The following is a 24,936-nucleotide window of genomic DNA, read 5'->3' as shown; positions in this document are numbered from 1 at the left end:
CCTGCAGAGAGCTCATTGGTAGCAGAGGAAGCTTTAACCTTCACCAACTACAGTGGTACCTCGGGTTAAGTACTTAATTCGTTCTGGAGGTCCGTTCTTAACCTGAAACTGTTCTTAACCTGAAGCACCACTTTAGCTAATGGGGCCTCCTGCTGCTGCCGCACCGCCGGAGCACAATTTCTGTTCTTATCCTGAAGCAAAGTTCTTAACCTGAAGCACTATTTCTGGGTTAGTGTAGTCTGTAACCTGAAGCGTATGTAACCTGAAGCGTATGTAACCCGAGGTACCACTGTAGTTCAAAACATGGGGCCTTTAGGTCCCACAGTTGGATTACAGGATTGGAGACCTAGACTAATATTTTGTAGACAAATGCTTAGTTTTTGCCATCTCACTGGCCTCCTTGAGACCACATCATTTAGTTTGCAGGAGAGAGGAGTGGTCTGTCAGTGCTTCTGTCCATAAATTATCCACTGGCTGTTCTTTCAAGGACAACCATGTGTCCACATGTACATGTGTATAGTAAATCACACATGTAAACCCAAATGTGCACAGGGGACTTTAACCAAAATCCACAGCAAAGAGATTTATTACAGGACAAGAAGATGGTGTCATTCAGTTTAGACCAGCATGTAGTTAGTTAGATCTATATGGTAAATGCAAACGAACCAGAATGCAGCTATTAACTGTTCCTGGGCTCAGGGGATGCCGCAACTATGCCTTAGAATGGAGTGTGAGAGGCGGGGGTGGGGGGTGGCATTGACTTTTGGCATCACACAAGGTCCCCCACTGACTGCTAGCACATTTGCAAAGATAAGCAGGTTCCAGTATGGTTTTAAATTGAATGAGGGGACTGCGTGTTGCATTGGTGTAGCCAGGCTTTATGGGGGGGGGGGGGACAGAACCAAGTTATATGTAACACAGTTGGTCAGTCAATTAAGTATTTTTATTTATTTACTTGATTTGGGGGAGCAGTTGAGATTCCTGCTTTGCTGGAGTATGGATTAGATGACCCTCTGGAGTCCATTCAAAGTCTACAATTCTATGATTCTGTGTGAGAGAAGACTGTGGACTAATATAGTGTGGATCCGGACTAACTTCTGTGAAAGATAGCAGCCAATTTTGGCCTTGTACAAATCTAGGAAAAGGACTAGAATGGTCTTGTGCTCTACTCTACAAGGGATCATGCAGTCACATGAGTCACCTGTTCATAGTCTTTCTAGATATGTATGTATACATATGAGTGAGAAACTGGATTTGTTTGTTCTTACTTTTTGCAAATTTGTGTCTTCGTTCCTCCTCTTTTTCCGGTGATGCTTAACTGGCCACCCTAGAGAAGGCAGCCTACTTTGTTGTTTTATTTGTATGAAAGGGTGCTTTTTCCAGAGCCAGCCCACCCAGGTGAGACAACGGCATTAGACAGCAGGATCCTAATGTAAATATTTATTTCCCTCTTGTTCCTGACGTCAATCTTCACTCCCTCCCTTCTCCTCTGGCAGTGGGGTGCCATTTTGTGGTTCGCCTCTGGTGCCAAAATGTCTCAGGCCAGCCCTGCGTTTCTCTGACATTCGGTTCTGCACCTGAACAAGTTATCAAGCTCATCTGCTGTATGCCCCTCTCCCCTCCTATGTTTCCAGACCTCTAGAAGGAGCCTCCTTTTTCAGAACCTCCAAAAAAGGAGTTCAAATAGGATACAAACCTCAGGTGAGCGTCCCTTGTTCACCAGCATCCTCTTCAATGGATTTATCTTTTGTTCTTCGGCGGATTATTAAAACAATTAACTGATAATTAAATAGGAGCTCAATTCACTTGAGCTTCTTAAAACTCTTTATTCCGAGTCTCCGTCATATAAGCAAAAAGGGTTTTGCATCAGACTTTGGTAGTATGCCATTTCATGAACTTCTCCCCAAGGAGCCTCAGCTAATTAAACAAATGATTGCAAAATACTCAAAATATCAGTCCCGTCGGCTTACGCTTTGGGCAGCTAAACTAAGCTGCCATTATCTATCCAAACAGAGTGTGCAGAGACATCAGCAGAAGCTGCTGTCATCTTGTGTTGTACAGATAAGAAATAAATTTAGGTGATAGGAACACAGGAAGACGTTTTATACCAGTGGTTGTCAACCAGTGTGCTGTGGCACCCTGGGGTGCCTTGAATGTTGGTCAGGGGTGCCGCCGGCAACACTGGCCTCTGTCCCTCTTTCCTTCCTTCCCTCCCTCCTCTGATGTCCTCTTGCATCTCTGCCTCCCAAAGGCTTGCACAGCTGTTTGCTGCAGCAGCCCTGGCTTCAAGCTCTGCAGGTGGATGGTGTCTCTGGAGCTGGCCAGGGGTGCTGGATTGCCAGGAGCTGAGGTAGTCTCGGAGTAAGCAAGCAAGCAAGCAAGCAAGCGGGCGAGGGAGCCCAGCCAGCCAGTCCGCCAGCCCTTGCTGTTGGGAATGGACAGACAGGTCCCAGGCTCCTGCGGGACAGTGTGAGGAGGCACCTTTCTTTGGGGAAAGGGGTGCAGCTCACAGACCAGGGACGGCAGCAGTGGCTGCTTAGAGGACTCCCAAGGAGAAGGGAGATGAGAGGAGGCTGAAGGAAAAAGGGTGAGAGGCTGCCAGCTCTGCAGGCAAAGGGTAACATAACTGGGCTCCTGAGACCCAAAAGGGTGCCACAGAAAGAATGTAGTTGGTCAAGGGAGTGCCGTGGACTCAAAAAGGCTGAAAATTTCTCCTTTATACCAATGGTCCATTTAGCTCAATATTGTCCATATTGACTGGCAGTGATTTAAGACAGTCCTATTTCCCAGCCCTGCTTGGAGATGCCAGGGTGGGCATTTTTGCACGTGTCCTACTACTGAGCTATGGCCATTTCATTAGCTATGCTCTCCTCCCACATGTTGTTGGCATCCATCTGTCTCAAGAGACAATGGAGTGCACCTTCGGGGGCAAAGTCAAACCACTGGAGAGTCACAGCGCCTGCTGTGGCTGCAGAGACTGTCAACTTGCAACTACTGCCTCCTGCTGTGCTGGTCCGGGGGGGTTACTGTGCGCCGTGGTCTGTGTCCGGTCTGAGGCTGAAGCTGGGTCCAAGGCAGGGAGTCGGGTGAGGTCAGGAACTCTGCAGAAAGCAGGACAGGGTGCCGACAGGAACAGGTAACCAACGATGTTGCTCCCACAACCTGGGACTGGGCGGGCTGGCTTTTATTTCCTCTGAGGCCAGGGGCGGTCCCGGCCCCCAGGAGACCTGCCTCTCCTGGCCTTAAGGCGAGCACTCCTCCTGGGAGAAACCAGTTCCCTCCACCTCTCTGCCCTGAGCCTCTGCAGCTCAGGAGAGACTGGAGGGTTACTGGACCCAGAGGCAACCTCACCTTCCCCTGACAGGGCTGGGAGAGGAGCACCTGCAGGCAATGGGTCCTCCATCACCTCTGGAGCCAGAGTGGATTCAGCTGGTGTCTGCTCCTGAGGATCCGGCACAGGTGAGGGCCCTTCAGGTTCAAGCCCCTGCCCCAGCTCAGCCGGCCCTGGAGGCGGGGACTCCTGTGCAGGCTGGGATTCCTCAGGTTCAGCCTCTGAATCCGATTCCCAGGCCATCACACCTGCATTGCTTTTGCTGCGTTAGCAGCACCAAAGTGACTTCCCTTGGGCAGTGTGTCTGGAGATCCTGAACTGCCCAGAAGACAAGACCCCCCTCTGGGCCTCTCTGATGCGGTCCAAAGAAAAACAGATCAATAGTTTTGGCACCAGCTTGGCTGCAGAAGTTGCCTGAAGGAGGCACACAAGGCGTCTTCCAGCTGCCTTAGGGGCTCCAGTCTGGATTTGTGTAGGGTTTACTCCTTAGCCTTTTCCTCTCCCGAAGATGTCCCACAAGGCAGCCAGGGTTCTCTTCCTACAACAGGGCCAGAATTGGTCGCATTCTGCTCCATAAGCAACAGCTCTGAGCAATCACCAGCAAATCACTGGGAAGGCGTTTTAACAGAGCCCTAATTATGTTTGCCACTGTTGTTCCCAGTTTGCACCTAGGGAAAACTTTGTCTGACATCATTCTGCTGTGCAAGGCTGCTATCATCTGCTCCTTTGAAGAGGGATGCGCGATGGCAACAAAGACACTGATGTTCCCCAGAAGTTTGGGCTGCCATGGGATTGTTTTATACAGCTTTTACTAGAGAGGCCTTAGAAGCAGGCTATAGAGCACATACTTGTTGGGGTTTAGAAAGAATTAGACAAATTCATGGCGGATAATTCTATCAGTAGTTACTAGCCATGATCATTAACTATGGTTTGTGAGAAATGGTAGGAGAGACCATTGTTTTATGCACTGCTTGTGAGGTTTCCAGAGGCAGCTAGCAGGCTGCTGTTAGAAACAAAATTTCTGAGCTTACTTGACTCTCTTTTTCATCTAGTGAAGGAAAATCCTCATGCATTTTATGCATTTCCAGATGCATAAACCCCTTCCAAGCCTGTAAAAGAGCAATCGATGAGAGAACACAGCCTGTCCACCTGACCTCCCCTAGAAGAAATGTTCTTAATCCTCTTTTCAGAAGTGATACCTGTTTATATCCAATCCCCTTTTATTTCAGAGTAAGGAGTGGGGGTGGGGGCAGAGAATAAAATCATTTCTCAATAGGCCATGATTGAAGCACCATTTAAAAACATCTCATCATCTCATAACATCCGTTTGGAAACTCAGTGAGTTGCTTTTCAATAGTAAAGAGTTTTTCCATTTTGCTTCTAGGAAGGCTATTGCAGTATTGGAAGGTAAACTGCGTTTCCGTGCGCTGCTCTGGTTCACCAGAAGCGGCTTAGTCCTGCTGGGCACATGACCACATGAGCTGTATGCCGGCTCCCTCGACCAATAAAGCGAGATGAGCGCCACAACCCCAGAGTCGTCTATGACTGGACCTAACGGTCAGGGGTCCCTTTACCTTTACCTTTATTTCTCTAATACAGTGGTACCTCGGGTTAAGAACTTAATTCTTTCCGGAGGTCCGTTCTTAACCTGAAACTGTTCTTAACCTGAAGCACCACTTTAGTTAATGGGTCCTCCTGCTGCCGCTGCGCCATCGCTGCACAATTGCTGTTCTCATCCTGAAGCAAAGTTCTTAACCTGAGGTACTATTTCTGGGTTAGCAGAATCTGTAACCTGAAGCGTACGTAATCTGAAGTGTATGTAACCCGAGGTACCACTGTAGTTAGATTTTTTTCCCCCTGATCTCCTCTCTAATGATATAATGGGAACTTGAGCCTACAATCTCCTTTTAGGTAAAACTCCTTTTAAGTTAAACGTAAGTAAAATTCCCATCTCCACTAGCCACTATCTGGTGTGCTCAGTTAACTACCCTAAGCCTGCTTTTTGCTGAGATTTCCTGTGTGTGAAGGTCATGCCTACTGCTCTGTTGAGAACTTTCTCTGCGTACAAGAGTACTTGAAGACTAAAACTCAACCTAGCACTCAAAAATGATTTGTTGCATCCAAGTAATGAAATTCCATATTAACTACAAGAAACATCTTTCTCTGATCATCTGACAGATCATCTTGTGTTACTGCAGAACTGTGAGCTCTGCTCCTATCTTGTATATGCTTAAATTTAACTGAAGCTTAGAGTGACCATTAACAGAACTGATTTCAATGCAACCTGAATGGACATCTATTTCTTCAGTCACATAAGAACGTAAAAACAGTCATCTGCTTTCCATTGGCACATTGAAATTCTGAGCATAGCTCTTGGAGATTAAGCTGTCATGGTTTTGAGCCAGAAACAGGGCAGATAAATGGTCTCAGGACTAAACTTGATGGTAAATAATGGATTTAATGTAATTTTTTATATGTTTCTGATGGTAAATAGCAGCCTCAGAGGGACTAACCAGGAGTGAGAAAGCAGCAGGCAGCAAGTAGAGTTTACCCCCACGCCCACCCCAGCCCTGACTAAAATGGCCTTGCTTTGGGATATATAGACACAGTAATAGACTGCTACCATTCTTTTTGCCTTTCACATATCACTAGAATTTGGGTCACTCAGTGAAATTGGTTGGCAGTAGACTCAAGACATACTCCAGAAAATACATCTTCATGTAATGCAAAATTAATATGGAATTTGCTGTCAAAAGATGTGATTATGGCCACTGGGTTGGTGGCTTTAAGCAGGATTAGACACTTTGGCACAGCTGGAGTTCCTAGTGCTTCAAACCTTGGCAAAGTAGCCAGACTTTTAGCAGTAATTGCACTAACTTTGCCGGACATCTCGTGTAGGTTGCAAGTGTAGAGGCAGAATGCAAACGTGGGTTTTGCCGTGCTTTGAATTTGCTTGCTCTATAGTTTTTCACTAGCTTTCCCGCTGCAAATCTTTGTATTTTTGTTGGAGATTTCCGCAGAGGACTTGCAACTTGAGCTGTGCCTTCTGCAGCCAGGCTTTGGGTTCTTCTCAGACTTACCTTGGTTGGATTGAAATGATTGAGACTTTTACCTAGCGTGTGACTAGATTTTAACACCAAGTGCTCTTTTGTGCAATACATGTTTGTTTCCTCAGTAAATGGTGTTCTCATAATCTCATCTGCCATATTTCCAGAGTTGTGTAGGACAGTTGGGCCCATCAGAAACTGAAAGGCTGTTGGTTTGACTTCCCTGATTTCTCTTCACGGGGGCAAAATATGTGCATGTTTAGCTACCACATGAACTTTTGGTACATAAACAAAACTCCTTCATGCAGTCAGAACAGACGTACATTCCACTTTAGTGGATGTTTCGTGCATGTTTTCTTCCTTGAGAGACCGCTTCATCATTTACAACAAACAGATCATTCTCAAATATCTAAATCCAAACAGCAAATGCATCTGGAAACTCACCTGGGGTTTGAAGTAAAGCTGCAGGTGGACCTTGAAGCAAATAGGCTACCTTCATTGCCAGAATGTTGTGTCATGCGAGTAAGCCACTTGCAAAGACCAAAAAAGGGGTTGCTTTTATAGGCAAATGTGCGTAATTGCTAACTCATTCTACGCCAAAGATGAAAATTTCCATCTTACTACCTGTGATGTTAGACCAGGGTTTCCCAAGCTTGGGTCTCCAGCTGTTTTTGGACTACAGTTCCTATCGTCCCTGACCACTAGTCCTGCTTGCTAGGGATGATGGGAGTTATAGTCCAAAAACAGGTTTGGGAAACCCTTCGTTAGACTATAGGTGTTACAAATACGGAAAGGTAAGCACATGATGGGATGGAGGGAAGAGGACACTAGATCCCCCTGTTCCAACATTGTTTCCATTGCCTCCCAACTTGTGGAAGGCAATTAACTAAAGTGGGTAACTCATGATTTTCCTTTTGGACATTTTGGAGCCCGGGGAAATCAAAGATCCAAAATTCTCAAGCCTATAGGAGTACAGCAGGAGCAGAAACAGTCACCTTTGATTATGCATAGGGTGATGGGAATGGTCCTTGCGCATGCTCTCTTCTCCTTGAATGTTTATCTAAGCCCTATGATGATAAACTCCTAAACAGGAGTTATGTGTAAATAACCATATATGATATGATACAGAGAGCAACCTTATGCACGCACATACACAGACTAAACACATGTTGAATCTAACATGTGAACATCCCCAAGATTTAGAGATTCAGGAAGCAGCTAGTCATTCAAGGAGGATTGCCATCTGGTGAGAAACCAATTATCTTTGTTAATCTGAGCTAGCAGAAACTCTAGACTAAGAGCAAAGGCTAACAATTGCATTGTGAAACCAGATTTTTGGCAGCCAAAATCCTTAGTTTACTTTAGCATCAGGAAGATAGAGAGAGAAAGAAAACATTTCAGTTTTTTAAAAAACTGAGTAAAGGTGTCTGTTAAAAAGGAAGGGCAAAATCTGGTTTCACGAAGTAATTGTAAGCCAATTAAACTAAAAACTAACTCCTCACTATATTCTTCTAAAACTCATTGAGCATTTGCTTAAGAAAGGCTCCTTCAGCTGTAAAGAAACATTTGTATTTCGAATAACTATTATTATTATTTATTGTATTTGTATACCACCTTTCATCCATAAATCTCAGGGTGTTTTTTGTTGTTGTTTAGTCGTTTAGTCGTGTCCGCCTCTTCGTGCCCCCCTGGACCAGAGCACGCCAGGCACTCCTGTCTTCCACTGCCTCCCGCAGTTTGGTCAAACTCATGCTGGTAGCTTCAAGAACACTGTCCAACCATCTCGTCCTCTGTTGTCCCCTTCTCCTTGTGCCCTCCATCTTTCCAACATCAGAGTCTTTTCCAGAGAAGGGAGTCTTCTCTTCTCATGAGGTGGCCAAAGTATTGGAGCCTCAGCTTCACGATCTGTCCTTCCAATGAGCACTTAAGGCTGATTTCCTTAAGAATGGATAGGTTTGATCTTCTTGCAGTCCATGGGACTCTCCAGAGTCTCCTCCAGCACCATAATTCAAAAGCATCAATTCTTCAGCGATCAGCCTTCTTTATGGTCCAGCTCTCACTGCCATACATCACTACTGAGAAAACCATAGCTTGAACTATACGGACCTTTGTTCACACAGTAAGCTTTAGTCTTCTAAGGTTTACAACTGTCCTTCTGAGCTGCTACGTTCATCAAAGAAAGGGGTAGAAATATTCAGACCTGCCATGCATGATGCATTTTTAACATTGCAAATTCCAACCTGAACAGTCAGGGATGGAACATCTGGTTTTCCCCAAGAGTGCAGGTACCTCTCTCTCATTCCTTAGTGCTCCGTTTTGGCACTCAACTACTTGGCTTGTTTAATGTTTATATTGCTTACTAGAACAAAATACCTTTAAGTGGTTTACAATATTAATTAAAAATGCTAATAAAAACAAACATTAAGAACAAGTTGCATATAAAATGTGAATATATGAAATAAAAAACTGCAATTTGGAAACATTTTTACTTACTAAAACAGCATGTCCAAGTTACATGCCTGGGTATACTTGCTACAACAAAAAAGGCACTGAAAACAACACAGTGAAGGTTCCTGCCTAATATCAATGCACAGGGAGTTCCAGAGCATATGTTCTGCCACACTGAAAGGTCAATTTCTTGAAAGTGCAGAGCAAACATTATGCAGTACTTGCAAAAGTGCCAGTTCCGCACATCTAAGTGGTTGAGTGGGCAGGTACTGATAGTGGTATCAAAAAGAGTAATATCTTGGATCGCTTATTCCTTGTCATCCCAGATCTTATGTGTATAATTACTCTAATGCTTTAGAAAAGTATTGCTGCATAATACTGCAAGGAATGTTGTTTTCTCTTTAAGCAGTTCCTAACCAAATCCTCTTTGGCTGAAAGGTAGGACAAACAGCTGTTGGTAGAGATTTTGTGATTCTTGCGGCCAGTCACATGAGTGGTCTTGCAGCTCCTAGGATACGCTTGGACTTTGCTTGGGCTGTTTATCATGCTGTGGGAAAGAGTAGAAGCCAGGAAATACGGGAATATTGTGTCCAGTTCTGGGCACCACAATTTAGGAAGGATATTGACAAGCTAGAATATGTGCAGAGGAGGGCAGCCAAGATGATCAAGGGTCTGGAAGCCAAGACTTATGAGGAATGGTTGACGAAGCTGGGTATGTTCAGCCTGGAGACTGAGAGGAGGAATGATAGTCATCTTCAAATATCTCAAGGGCTGTCACATGGAAGAAGGTACAAGCTTGTTTTCTCCTACTCTGGAGGGAAGGGCTCGAACCAATGGCTTCAGGTTATAAGAAAGAAGATTCCGACTCAACATTAGGCAAAACTTTTTGACAGTAAGAGCTGTTTGACAGTGGAACAGTCTCCCTCGGGAGGTGGTGAACTCTCCTTCCTTGGAGGTTTTGAAGCAGAGGTTGGTTCTCCATCTGTCATGGATGCTTTAGCTGAGATTCCTGCATTGCAGGGAGTTGAACTAGTGACTCTTAGGTCCTTCCAACTCTACAGTTCTATGAAACGGCATCTTCAGAAGGTGGATGGAGGAGTTCCTTGTTTCCTCGGTGCCTATACAAGGAGAGTGGATTATGACCTAAACCACCTGGTGCTGTTGGCAGTTGCAGTCCAGAACATCTGGAGGGTGGTGATGGCTGGCTTAAACACCAGGGTGGTGATGGCTGGCTTAAACTAATCCTGATGAAAGCTTGCAGTCTGATATACAAATGAATATAGAGTCCTGTTTCACAGCAGATTTATGTGACCACATCCTTTCTACACTTCCAATAGCGTTTAAATTGCAGAGAGGTTTTGCAAATGTTGTTGCAACACAAAAGCATTTCTTAGAATTACCAAGAAAGAAGAAAAGGGAAAACAAACTGCCCAACGTAAGAGGGCATGCTATCTTTTGGAGAGGTACAGACACATTTTTAGGAGACTGGTGAATATAACTAAATTTTATGTGACAGCCAATTTTCTGTGCACAATCCCCAATGCGCATATATATATATATTTCACTTTGAAATATTGAATCAGCATGTTGGTCATCTGATTAGGTTGGTGCTTTTGGTTGCTGAGTTTATCTCTGAATATATATCCCATTGTAGGAAGGAATGGTAAGAAATTGAATCAGAGTGTTCTGCTGAGAATCCTAAAAATGCCTTTTATTAAAACCGTTTCGCTCCATCAAAATCACAAAATAATTTTCTGAAACAGAAGTTATATAAGTAACATTCTACTTAAGTCTTTAAATTGTTTTAAAAAGCCCACCTGCATCTGTTCTAATAAACGTATTTACTAATTTGCCATGCTTAGTTATATTAATGATTTAACTTTAGATCCAAACCATTAATATAGCTAAGCATGGTAAAATTGTGATAATATTGTAAGGATAATGAAATCTAGATCAAGGGAAGTAATAGTGCCACTGTATTCTGCTCTGGTCAGACCTCACCTGGAGTACTGTGTCCAGTTCTGGGCACCACAGTTCAAGAAGGACATTGACAAACTGGAACGTGTCCAGAGGAGGGCAACCAAAATGGTCAAAGGCCTGGAAACGATGCCTTATGAGGAACGGCTAAGGGAGCTGGGCATGTTTAGCCTGGAGAAGAGGAGGTTAAGGGGTGATATGATAGCCATGTTCAAATATATAAAAGGATGTCACATAGAGGAGGGAGAAAGGTTGTTTTCTGCTGCTCCAGAGAAGCGGACACGGAGCAATGAATCCAAACTACAAGAAAGAAGATTCCACCTAAACATTAGGAAGAACTTCCTGACAGTAAGAGCTGTTCGACAGTGGAATTTGCTGCCAAGGAGTGTGGTGGAGTCTCCTTCTTTGGAGGTCTTTAAGCAGAGGCTTGACAACCATATGTCAGGAGTGCTCTGATGGTGTTTCCTGCTTGGCAGGGGGTTGGACTCGATGGCCCTTGTGGTCTCTTCCAACTCTATGATTCTATGATTCTATGATTCTATAAATGTCCCATGTAGTATCCGGAACTGCCCAGGCTGCTCTATCCTGAATTTAACCGTTTGCTTTTGACCTGGCTGACAGATTTGTATTCTGTACTGTATAGAATGTCAAATAAGTTTGCTCAGGTTGGCATTTAATCATAGTTGCAGCCAGAGTGAAAAACCATTTATATGTAAATGAATCAGATGCCTTGTTCTTTTCTAACTAACCAATTAAGCTGGTTTTAAATCACATAAATGAGTAAGTGAAATTTAAAGCACGTGCCGTTAGTATGATCATGTATCTTGTGGTCTTCATAAAATTGATTTTTGAGTTATGCTTCAAGCCATTTTTTTTCCTTTAATGAAACTAATCTACTATCCCGCACAGATTTTGTACATTCCTTAAGGCTCTGGTAATCATTTTATGGTGGTTGTAGCAGGGGCTCACTCCTTCCCACTGTGTTGCTCCCTAGATTGGCATATTGATCAATGTAGTTGAATTCCATTGATCTGAACCCAACAACCCCCTTGTCTAAATCGGGATACCTTATTATAAAGTGGCAACAGATGCCTGTCCAACTTTGTATTTAAAATCTAGAGGGAAGGTGATGGCAACACTGCCCTCAGCAACATCTTCCAGGGATGATCTGACAAGACAGTGAGTCTCAACAGCAGGGAAAGGTTCCCTTCATGGCAGAGGTGGAGAACCTACAGCCCTCCAACCACCATCAGCCTCAGGCAACATGGCAAATTGTCAGGGATGATGTGAGCTGTAGTCTGGGAACATCTGGAGATTCCCTCCGCTGCTATAAACGCTGCAGGATTTTCCACCCTAAAGTGTGGATCGTGTGTCTCCAGATGCAAAATGAAGTGGTGCATGCCAGTAGATCAGCCTTTCTCAACCTGTGGGTCCCCAGATGTTGTTGGACTACAACTCCCATCACCCCTAGCTAACATCTGGGGACCCACAGGTTGAGAACCACTGCATTAGATGGTGTCTGCTGAAGTTCATATGCATGGGATAAGGAACATGACTCCGGCTTCTCTTAGATCCCCCTGGAGGTTCTGCTTGTTGCTCATGATAAGGAACAGGCCCTAGGATTTGGCAAGAAAGGGGGCACAAATGTCACTTGAGTGGTTCTGTCCTTCACAAGTGTAGGGGAAGTATTCTGTGTGAGTATGCCAGCATTCAGTGAAGCTCTGCCAAGACAAGTAGAAATGGGCAATATCTGGTTTTCATCATTGCGATATATCACCAGCTAAACATCACGTTATAGCAATAGATCACAATATCTGAAATGGGGCAATGTTGAGGCATTGGCTGGCTTCTCATTTCCCCCCACAACATGATTTTTGCCGGCGCCTGCTCTTGTGATTCACTGCTCCCTGCATGAGGAAGGGAAGAGCTGAGCTAGAAAAGTTAACAAGGGCTGCAGGACTCAAGAGAAGCATTGTCTGGCTTCACAGTTTTCCCCACATAGTAATTTTTGCATGTTTTTGTCCATGGAGTTTTCTTGTCAGGGATACTGGAGTGGCTTGCCGGTTCCTCCTCCAGGTGGATCACGTTTGGTCAAAACTCTCCACTATGACCTGTCCATCTTGGGTGCCCTGCACGGCATAGCTCATAGCTTCTCTGAGTTATTCAGGTCCCTTCGCCACGGCAAGGCAGTGATCCATGAAGGGATCACTTTAGCATGAGTTTGACCAAACATGACCAAACCTGACCAGCATGAGTTTGACCAAACTGCAGGAGGCAGTGGAAGACAGGAGTGCCTGGTGTGCTCTGGTCCATGGGGTCACGAAGAGTCGGACACAACTAAACAACTAAACAACAACAAATTTTTGCATAGCATACACACACACAATTCGCAATAGATTTCCAGGTCAAAAAATATGAAACCGATATCGCAATATGGACTTCAAACTAGACATGGGCCTTGGGCTTACTTCACATGTTACACATAGTCTCCATATAGAAGCACTTTTAACAAGAGGTTGTTAGATCCCTAAGAAGCTGCCATTCCCTCCCTCTTAACTTGTTCTTGCTTTTCATTGGCAGCATCAACGGCTGGAGCCACAGGTTTGGGTGGGACTACCACAAGCACCACTCCCCGACTGACTACCAGCAGCACTGCACGGACCACCACTGCGGCAGCTTTGGGCAGAAGGAACAAGAGCACAACGACACCTTCCCCGGGTTTGGAGGCCCCCAATGAAATGACGACACACCTGCCGCCTGCGGCTTCCCAGCTGCCTGCGATAGGGGCAGAGAGCTGCGAGACGGTGGAAGCCCGTGAGATCACATGGTTCAAGACCCGGCAAGGACAAGTAGCCAAGCAGCCGTGCCCCAGGGGCACCGTAGGTGAGCTCATAAAACAAAGTTACTTCTCTGCCATGCTAAGCCAGCCGTCCAAGTTTTGCTGAGTGCGGTTTTGTTTAATCAGTGTCCTGCTCGTCCTTTGCCGGTGTTCCTTGTCTTTCTGCAAAATGTTGTTGAGAATGTGGTATTAGAAATGGCAACAGGGGCAGAACGGTCCATTGTATACTGCTCAAAGAAAAACACCTGTCCTTCCCACCTGTCCTTCTGCTGGATCTCTCAGCGGCCTTTGACACCATCGACCATAACTTCCTTCTGGACCGTCTAGAGGAGCTGGGAGCTGGGGGCACTGTTATACGGTGGTTCCGCTCCTTCCTCCTGGGCTGTGTCCAGAAAGTGGTGTTGGGGGATGAGTGTTCAGACCCCTGGGCTCTCACTTGTGGGGTGCCTCAGGGTTCTGTCCTCTCCCCCATGCTTTTTAATATCTATATGAAGCCACTGGGAGAGATCATCAGGGGGTTTGGGCTGGGTGTTCATCAATATGCAGATGACACCCAGCTCTACCTCTCCTTTAAATCAGAACCAGTGAAGGCAGTGAAGGTCCTGTGTGAGTGTCTAGAGGCGGTTGGAGGATGGATGGCGGCTAACAGATTAAGGTTGAATCCTGACAAGACAGAAGTACTGTTTTTGGGGGACGGGGGCGGGCAGGTGTGGGGGATTCCCTGGTCCTGAATGGGGTCACTGTGCCCCTGAAGGACCAGGTGCGCAGCCTGGGAGTCATTTTGGACTCACAGCTGTCCAGTTTTTGCAAACACTTATTTTTCCATATCTGAATCTCTGAAGCACCCTGATTGCTTTGGCGGTCTATTCTTCATTTTAGGGTGATCCAGAGATCCCACTTCTGCTCAAACTCTGTGAAGTGGACTATTTCAGTTCAGGATTTGGGCAAATTCACTGCACAGACTACTTCATGCATTAGAAGACTTCTACCACCCAGAAATTAATCTTTACATTAGAAAAAAATCCTTTTGAAACAACTGACTGATCAGTACTTCTAGGGCCGGGTAAAATGTATGGTGTCTCATATCTTTGTCATTATAGGTGTTTCAACATTCCTGTGCCTTGCTCCTGGCGGGATCTGGGATCCTCAAGGGCCAGATCTTAGCAACTGCTCTTCACTTTGGGTCAACCATATCACGCAGAAGGTAACGTTTTGCTTTTATCTGGCATGTCCTTGTGTTCATATCTTATGCTCCCATTCCTGCTGTGTTGCGTTTATATAAAAATATGGTTCTGCTGCGACTGAACCAGAAATCATAGCATTGCGTTGCATCTCCTGGATCTAAAGTACAGTAAATGCAAGAAATTAGGAGACTTGGCTATAGAAAGGGGAGCAGTGAGCATATGATGTCAGACTGATGTGAAAAAAGAGAGCATTAATTGCAGTACATACATACCCATATGTAAGGTGCTAGTCAAGAAGTAGGTTTCAAAACAGCAGGGGAAGGGAGTCTTCAAAATATTAGAATTTTTTACATCTTGTCAAGAAGACCCTATTAGAATTGATGCCTTATTGTGTGCATCAGTGGTAGGATAATTGATCCAGCCAGGGGGCTGGATCTAGAAGTGGCCAGTTCCCCTGTGGGACACCCAACTGTCAATCACCTGAATTCACATGACATCTGGAAGCAGAACTGGCCCTGTCCATGAGAATGCAAGGGGTGGTTCTCTGCCCCTCCAACATTTCCACTGCCAAGATGGAGGCGTTTCAGCACACAGTGTTATCAATATTCCCCGTCAGTATTGATCATTTGTTTACTACATGAATGCTTTTAACTTTGTGCATCTTTATCTGAGGCATTTGTGTTTGTGTGGTTTGGGAGCTGCACGGCCAGCGAAAAAACAATGCTATCCAGGGTTGTAAAGACTGCGGAGAGAATAATTGGGTGCACTCTTCCCACCTTGGGTCAAATCTACGCTTCCAGGTGCCATAAGAAAGCGGCAGAGATAGCGCAGGATAGTGCGCAACCCGGAAATGATCTCTTTCAGCTTCTGCCTTCTGGAAGAAGGTATAGGGTTATAAAGACTAGGACTAGCCACCTGAGAAAGAGTTTCTACGCAAATGCAATTCTGGTTCTAAACGCAGCTTAAGGGGTCTCTATAGTATAGTGTATTTTAAAATGGGGTTTTAGAGTTTTTAGGGGTTTTTGGATGTTTTATGTAGTTTTTATGTAGTTTTATGTAGTTTTTATGTAGTTTTATGTAGTTTTTCAATTTCATTGTTCTGCATGGGACAATGACAATAAAGATATTGATCTATCTAAGATATTTGAATTTCTATGTCAGTTTTAAGGTGCTTCTTATTCAGCTTTGGAAGTTATCTGAATGGAAAGGAAATAATTTCCAAAGCAGTTTAAAATTAAGAGAGTCAGACTAATATAAAAATCGCTTTAAAATAAGTGGCAATAAACACACAAAAATAAACTTTTAATTGATTGTGGACTTTCTTTTTTAAAAAGAATAAACTGTTGATGTTGGATCTAAGCTATGTTTTATAATACTTGGTTGTATTATCTCTTACCATATAAAATGATTTACCTTGCTCTAATGTATCAAGGTCATATCACTTCCTGAATATAAGGTATGATATTTTCCCCCATTTCTAAAATTATTTTAGCTGCTTTTCAAATAAGTATGGAATCCCTTTCCTTATAATACGTGATCACAATATGCTCACTTTCTAAACGAGTAACGGTCAACGGAAAAAACAAGAAATGTTGTATGGCGTAACATTTTTTTTGTAGAAAAAGAATTGCTGGAACTTGCCATGAACGCCTCCCTTGTTCTCTTTTAATGGCAATGGCGCCCACCTGAGAGATGCCGGAACGGAGTTCTGGCTGTGGGGAAAAGCCTTGGCACACATTTATTATGGCATCAGCATTCATGGACTGGAGTTCTCTTCTTCAGATTTGTGGAGTGTTAACTTCAGCTGACAGGTGCATATGTATAGCAGTGGAGGCAAATGGCTGCAAAATGCAAAAAGTTCACAATCATCCTAGATTTACTATGCTAATTAACACCTACCTAGCAAATCCTAGGATGTTTGTGAAAAAGTTCTTTTTTAGTGTGCTGTTGGACACAAGATGTGAAATTGCGGGGGGGCGGGAGGGAATGTGCAATTGGAAAGCCGATAATGTACAGCTTGAAAAATGGGGAGGTGAGACACGTTTAGGTGTATCCGTTTATTAAACACTTAAATGACAGGCAGTGTCAGGGACAGTATTACACAAATCATATGTGAGTAGAATATGCACAGTTTCTATCATTACAACAAACTTCTCAAACCATATTAAAACTGTGTATCTGAAGAAGTGTGCATGCACACGAAAGCTCATACCAAGAACTAACTTAGTTGGTCTTTAAGGTGCTACTGGAAGGAAAAATTTTTTTTGTTTCATATTAAAAATGCCTTCTTTTTAGCCAAAACCGCATGTTCTGTACCTTTCTTATTGGACAGATAATGCTTCATTGCATCCTTTAAAATTCCTTCTTCTTTTCTTTTCTTTTCTTTTCTGCCTGGTTGTTACTGAGCTAAGACAGATTCATAACTGAACTGTCACTATATAATCAATAAGAACTAGTGACCACTGATACAGGGTGTAAGCAAAAAGCAAAGCATGCTTTGTGTTCAGATTTTTCTTTTCTTTTCATTAGTGTGGTATGTATGATGGGGGATTTGTGCAGTCTGAAAATCTGCTTTTAAAAAAAACCTTGATTGGGATCTCCAGTTGTGAATGGCCACTGTGCTTACTTTGCACACACTTAGTCTTTAATTCAGTTTACCGTATTTTTCGCCCCATAGGACGCACCGGCCCATAGGACGCACCTAGTTTTTTGGGGGGGAAATAAAGGGGGGGAAATTATTTCCCCCCCAGGTGTGCTGCGCTAATCCCGAAGCTTGGGGCATGCGGAGCTCAGTGCGCCCCAAGCTTCTGGGTGCCGGCAAGGTCTCCGCTAGCCGTGGGAGAGCTGGGTCTCCCACGGCTAGCGGATAGCTTCCTGAAGCCTGGAGAGCGAGAGGGGTTGGTGCGCACCGACCCCCCTCGCTCTCCAGGCTTCAGCGAAAGCCTGCATTCACCCCATAGGATGCACACACATTTCCCCTTCATTTTTGGAGGGGGAAAGTGCGTCCTATAGGGCGAAAAATACGGTATTGTTCGTTGCTGCACTGTGTACAGTATTCCTAATTAACGGCTTCTCCAGGCATATCGGGGCTTCCTGAGAGCCAGTGTGGTGTAGTGGTTAAGAGCGGTGGACTCGTAATCTGGTGAACCGGGTTCGTGCCTCCGCTCCTCTACATGCAGCTGCTGGGTGACCTTGGGCCAGTCACACTTCTCTGAAGTCTCTCAGCCCCACTCACCTCACAGAGTGTTTGTTGTGGGGAAGGAAGGGAAAGGAGAATGTGAGCCGCTTTGAGACTCCTTCGGGTAGTGATAAAGCGGGATATCAAATCCAAACTCCTCCTCCTCCTCCTCCTCCTCCTCCCAATTCAAGGAAGGGCATACCAATAGTTCTTTGGACATTTTCTGCCGATGAGTCTCCAACACAAAGGGTGCGAGTTGACAAAGCTATATGATCACTTGGGAGAGAAGCATTTATTTGGTCAGAGGCTCTTTGAATTTTCTACCGCAGTGCATCAGACTGCCAAAGTAGACTGCCGCATTTCAAGCTGAAAACTGATGCCTTTTCAGCCATCCAAATGGCAAAATGCACTTCATATCTCTTGTTCAGAATCCTGATTCAAGGGTATCAGATTAATAGGGGGTCACATAATTTCCTATAAATCCTGGTGCATTACACTCCAGATCCATTTGAATTATTAAAGTTTTTGGACTCTGGGTTGGCTTTTCATGAAAGATACCCTTTAATATTTGAATGAAAAGGTTTTAGCTTTGCCCCATCTTCATATCCAATAACTTCTATTTCGACCATCTTACTCATGCATTCATTATGACCCAATTGAGAGGATGATAAATCACTGGAAATTGAGGCTGTGTCCGTATGCTATTTGTGATAGGCTCAAATAATATTTAATCTCCCTCCCATCCTTAGTATATGGTAGGGGCGGCAGTTATTATCTTCTAGGATTTTTTAAAAATTATTGCTTTAAACCTCTTCCTATTTGGCATGAATTTAGATGCGATGGAGATTGTGGGGAGTGTATGTCGATGGCACTATCTTGACATACTTTCAAAAAAAGCACCAGTGCTTTTTCATTTCCTGTTTCCACACCTCTCAGTCTCAATCAGAATAGGGTTTTGTTTTGTTTTGCATTTCCTTTCTCTCTTTCCCTTGAGTTGTGGAGCTATGAGGGATCTGTGAGGAGATCAGCGTCTGCCCGGGTGCAGCAGCAGAGGCAATCTGATGTTCCTGCTGCTGCCCTCGCACTGCACTGACCTTGCCACACGGCTTTCCCATGTAAGTGGCAGGCATGCTTGGTGTCAAGAAGTCAGGTGCACGACTCCTGCCTCAACTAGCCATGAATACACACCTTCCTACACTTAGAAAACTAGAATGTTGGGGAGAAGGCTAGGTTGGAATTCTTCTAGTTTTGTGTGGCTACAGAAGTGTTTTATAAATCCATTTCATCATGTGAGCCGCTGCCTTCATTCAGAATTGCGTGACAAGGTCCCAAACCCTCCCAGAAAGTGGAATAAAGACACATGAAACAGTGTTTTAGGTTAATGGGCAAAAAAGGCCACAACTTTATTGGTTACAGAATGTGAGTGGTATTGGCTTAGGCATTGGAAACCACACGACTATATCTGACAACTGCCCGTCTGCAGGAGTCTTGGAAGGGTTAACCACCAGAAGGGGGAGCCCTGCTGATGAACATCAACTAGGAACTCCTTCAGGATCACCGCTAGGGGTTGTGCCATGGCCCTAGCCCCCTATCTGGGGCTTTGGACAGGACCACACCCCTTGGATTCCTTTAATGGAATACCCTTGAAATGATGGCTACTTCCTCCCCTCACCTTCAACCTAATGCCTAACCGCCAAACCTTACAAAGTTGTGACAAATTGCTACTAGGTAGGCAAAAAACCAAATGGACGATGCCAAGTGGAAAAAATTCCTACCAGGCCCCTGTTGAAAAACAGGCAACCAACCGAAGTCCATAGCAAGGTCAGGAGATAAAGAGCCAAACCTAAGTGAGGGGGGGCGGGAGAACGGACCGAACAGGGAGAAAAGGAACATGTCCTTGGCCGTGGGCAGTTTAAATAGCCGACGCCACACCCCCGGACCATCCGGATTGGACAGCCTTGGGTTGACATGGCTGAGGACCAACCAGTGGCGCAGGGGCTTTCCCGCCGCATGCGCATGGGGAGAGCTTGCTCCCAGCCCGCAACGTCATCTCCCCGGGGACGGGAAATGGCTTTGGCATAGCTCAAGACACATTTTTAGCCCTTCTTAATGAATTGCCAAATTAAAACAAGAGTTTTGTAGTTTTTGTGAAGCTGCCCGATACTGCGTCAAACAATCAGTCCCTCGCTTATGAATTTTGGTGGTGGCTGACGTAACACATGGTTTCATAAATTAGGAATGGAGGGATGAGCCATCAACAAATAACTGCTTAGAATATATTAGTCCAGGGATGGAAAGTTCAGCGTTGTGTGATCTAATTTGTTTTTACTGGAACTCCAAAATATGCCAAATGGAGCAAGAGCCAAAATGGTGGCAAAATGGTGGCCATACACTGGGTTGACTTGTATTTATGTTTACAAATCTGAGTCGTTGGTTTCTTTTAAGTAGTCCGTGTTCAGTCTGAACAGAACATGATCTGAGTGTTTTATTTTGTCCCGGGACAGTAGCTGGGGTCTGTCGGTTATTTTCTTCATCAAATTTGTGGTGGGGTGGAATGCACACTCCTAGTAAATAAGGCAGTTCTCTTAGTGAAGTCTGCTGATTATCATATAAATCCTCTTAAAAGCAGACTTCAAATCTGGAGCCCCAAATTAGAGCATGGTATTTCAGTAGTAGGTGTAGTGGTTTTGACTTTGTGGAGATGTCTTGGAAATATTAACCTAGTTTGAGAGTGTTGACTACACCAAGAAGGCAATGCTCTTGGCACTGGGATGGCATTTACATAGGAAGATAACAATTTGTTTTCTCTGGGCATGGCTTTGTCTCATGTTGTGTGATTATCTGCCAAAAAAACTTCATTTCATCTTGGCAAAAAAAAAGCATTTATCCTTGTTTAGCTTGAGACTGGATTCATGGATTTGATTCAAGTTGATGGCCAACATCTGGTCTTGATCTTCCAGTGATGTATTAGGGTTTCATCAATGAATCCTTTTAGAACTCTTAAGAAGTCCTTTCTTTGAAAGGTTTTGGGTGTACTTGTGATCCCAAATGGCAGTGCTGAAAAGAGAAACTCACAAAGGTTGTGTTGTCACTTTAGTGCTCTGGTTTGTCAGGGATATGTGCCAAAGGCTTATTGAGTCATCCAGTTTGAAAATGACTCTTCTAGGTGTTTGAAGTACATATTTTCCCATTAAGCTTTTAAAAAAAATCTACGCAAATGTGTTTTCCTATTGTGACAGCTACACAATTGTGTGAATACAAACTGCTCATCTTTGTAGCTTGTTTCTGTGGTAAAGCATCCAAAACAATCAAGAATACCCCATGGGCTATGTAAAATGATTTCTGCCTATTGCTAATCTGGGGGGTTCTGAAGTCCTGTGCAGGTCTTCTCTGAAATAACTGTGGTGGGATCTACACAACATATAAAAAACGCTGTGAAAATTATGTTTTTTAAAAAAAGGTTCAAAAAACACGTTGAATTTTGCATAGCTCACTGTTGACACCTAGTGTCACATTTATATATTGCACTTTGCAACACATTTAAAACATTTTATTTGCAGCTGTGTAGATGAGTCCTGTGATATCAGCCCCTGCATCTATTTCAAGACGAACATTTGTTTCACCAATGATTAAGAATAGTCTCCAGGGAGAGTCACTGTTTTCACAAAACAGATGTCCTAAAAAAAATCTGGTGTTGTTACTTACCCCTACCCCACCAAAAACAACCCCACATAAAAAGGGTTTTAAATAATTTTTTAAAATTAAAAAACACACACATTAAAAAGCAGTTTAAAATAATGTAAACAGTATTCTCTGCCGGGCGGCAGCAGTCTTTTTGTAGTCTGCCAGACCCTGCCCTAGGCCTGGTGGAGAGACGCAGGAGCAGGACCCTCAGACTCAGCAGATTTCAGTCTAAGAACCTCTGATACAGATATTTCCCCCCATAAGGTGGGTCTAAGCACTAATGCTCAAAACCATCCTTTCCGTTTTGTAATTGCACATCAGGCTAGTACCGAGAGAAGGAAAATAAAGAAGAACTGCCACTATATTGTGCCTCAGTCTGCTGTGAAGTTTCGCTGCTAGTGCTGATTTATGAATCTCAACAGGCGTCCTTCTTTAATCAAAGGCATCCTCCTTTATTGGAGAAATTAAAAGGCAGTTCCTGCCTGTTGATCATCTTCAGCCTTGGCAACGAAAAAGAACAAACACAAAAGGCATCATCCGAAAAGATAAAAATACATTCTCAAAATGACTAAAGAGGGAGGGTATTTATGCATAAAGAGGTAATAAAGCTTTAATTCTATATATACTTACCTGGTAGTAAATCTCCCAGAATTAAATGGGACTTACTTCTGAATAGGCATGTATATGATTTTGCTGGAAGGGAGGCTGAGTAAGGTTATGTTGTTGTTGTAGTTGTAGGTTAATTCATGATAGTCCCAAGAAAAGCAGCTGAGTGGAGGATGACATCTTCGGGTTGCAGAAGATTTAGAATTTTTCAGAATTGATTTTATAATTTAAGACATTGAAATAGAGCAGTGCTTTCTAAACTTGGCTCTCCAGGTGTGTTGGACTACAACTCCCATCATCCCTGACTACTGGTTTTTCTAGCTGGTGGTAATGGGAATTGTAGTGCAAAAAACAACAACAACAGCAAGTGGAGGACCAAGTTTTAGAAGCACTGATACAGAGCATTAATGAAGAACATTTGCATATACAACTAAAGCCTGTTATGGCGCTTTTTTCCATAAATACAACTGAGCTGTGAATCAAGAAGTCCTTGGTTCGAATCTTGTTTCTGTCCTGAACTCACGAGGTGGCCTTACGCCTCTAAGCGCACACGCATGAATGTGCTAAATGGGGAGGTGATAATACTGACGGACTTTACAGGGCTGTGGTAAAGATTACAACCCGATAATGTACGTGAAGCACTTCAAGCGCATGAAAGCTCTAGGCAAATGTTGCTGTTGTGAAGCTGATCCCGAACCTCCCTGATACGAGAGCCCAAACTCGGTTTTCAGCAGTGAAATATCTTGACGCTTTCTCGCCTTCTTTGAACCATAGTTGAAATCGGGAGAGACAGCTGCCAACGTCGCTAGAGAACTTGCCGAGCAAACGAAAAGCCACCTGAACGCCGGAGACATCACCTACTCCGTTCGCGCCATGGATCAGTTGGTGGGTTTGCTGGACGTGCAGCTGCGGAACTTGACGCCTGGCGGAAAAGACAGCGCTGCGCGGAGCTTGAACAAGGTAAGTAATAACAACCAGTGAAGCCACCGCCATCTTTGTCTTTCTCTTCTGCTTTTTGCTATGAGAAGTCCTCTCGCATCTGTCATGGGAGCTGTGGACCTCGGCACTCTGCTAACTTAACAGATCATTTTTTTTTAAATAAAGTTTTTTATTTATACAACAAGAAAAAAAAACCACAAATACCAAATTACACACAAATTACAAAAATAACCATAGACACATAATTTTCTTAGCAAACAATAAAACTTCTATTGGTCTTAACACTAAAGACCCAACCTCCCGTCTATTCCATATTTCAAATTCATATTACTTATGTCCAATACACACTTTTATCATAATTAAACTTATTCTCAATAAATCTAATTTCTTATATCTACCTTGCAACTATTACTGAAGTTCCTCGAATGCTGCAACAGAATTTAAATTACTATATTTCTTTTTCAGATATTCTTTGAAAACCTCCCATTTTGAAACAAATTCCTGTTTTGATTTATTCTTTATTTTTTCTGATAAACCATCTAATTCGGCATATTCTGTCAGCTTTTGGATCCAGTCTTGTATAGAGGGGATTTCATTACTCTTCCATTTTGCTGCGATCAAAACAGATCACCTTTGGACTCCCTGCGAAATATTTGTTTATTCCAAGAACAATCGGGGCTTCAGATAACATTAGAATGCAAGGCCAGCGTGAGAGAGCTCTTTGTAGCTTTGTCCCAGTGGATAGTAGGAGCGGGTAGCAGAATAATACTTCCCTGGCGATGTATATACTAGAGTAACTTGAGAGAGCCGTGTTGGCAGCGCTCCCAGAACTATAGTGGCCGTCTGAGTAGCTCCTGCACCAGTAGGCCTTGCTGGAGGAGATAAAAATCAAACATATAGGGAATAGGCAGTTGCAGCCTCCTTTCCCCATCCATTTCTCCTCTTCCAGATTAGTAAGAATTTTCCTGTTGAGAATTCTGAAGGCTCTGACAGGAATATGCAGAGGGAGTTGAAGGCGACTGAAATCTCAGCTTATTTTTCCTAAATTTTGGGACTGGGAAGAGCAGGGGAAATTAACAGTGGTGAAGAGGAAACAACAGCAGATAGAGGGGGAAACAGCCAGGACTTTTGTCTTCCCCATATATGCAGTTGCGTGTCGAGGTCCCCAGGGCCACCCCAATAACTCACACATCACACAGAATTTTTGTTTAAGATTTTTGGTATAATTTTTTGGCCACAACTTTATTAAAATACAAATTTGTGAGTGGTTGCTTAGGCATTGGTTGCGACTATCTGCCCCCACCATGGGGGACAGACTGACATTCTGCATGATGCGAAAGTCAGAATGGGGGAATACACTTGGGGGTTACGTGGAGCAAGGAACCTGCCCTCACCCCAAATGCAACCAGGAACTCATTGCTATGGCCCGAGCCCCCTTGACAGAGTGGACAAGCAATAGTTAGCCCCCAATTCCTTTAAGGGAATCCCTTGCAGCAGCAGCATTAGAGGGGCAGGCACAGCCAATCCATGCCCCTCAACCAACCAAACCATAAACCAATGCCTAACCGCAACCTTACAAGTTGTGACGATTTGCTACGCAGTAGGCAAAAACCAAAGGGCCCCAGCCAATCAGCCAGATGGACAAAATTCCTACCGGGCCCCTGCTCCAAAGTAGACAACCCCATGACAGGCATAGCAAGGTC

General features: G+C 44.0%; 1 protein-coding gene across 1 annotated transcript in view; it reads left to right on the top strand.

Annotated features, from left to right (window-relative positions):
- Positions 1-24,936, top strand: part of ADGRL3 (adhesion G protein-coupled receptor L3) — a 505,316-nt gene that overhangs the window by 362,048 nt on the left and 118,332 nt on the right. The window contains exons 9-11 of the mRNA XM_053370359.1: positions 13,384-13,686; positions 14,743-14,846; positions 23,069-23,254. Coding sequence (XP_053226334.1) covers positions 13,384-13,686; positions 14,743-14,846; positions 23,069-23,254 — 593 coding nt within the window. The remainder of the gene's footprint in view (positions 1-13,383; positions 13,687-14,742; positions 14,847-23,068; positions 23,255-24,936) is intronic.

Source organism: Podarcis raffonei, chromosome 17 (genome assembly GCF_027172205.1).
Source record: "Podarcis raffonei isolate rPodRaf1 chromosome 17, rPodRaf1.pri, whole genome shotgun sequence".
NCBI lineage: Eukaryota > Metazoa > Chordata > Lepidosauria > Squamata > Lacertidae > Podarcis > Podarcis raffonei.
The sequence above is the reverse complement of the archived record's forward strand: the minus strand, read 5'-3'. Positions and strand labels throughout refer to the sequence as shown.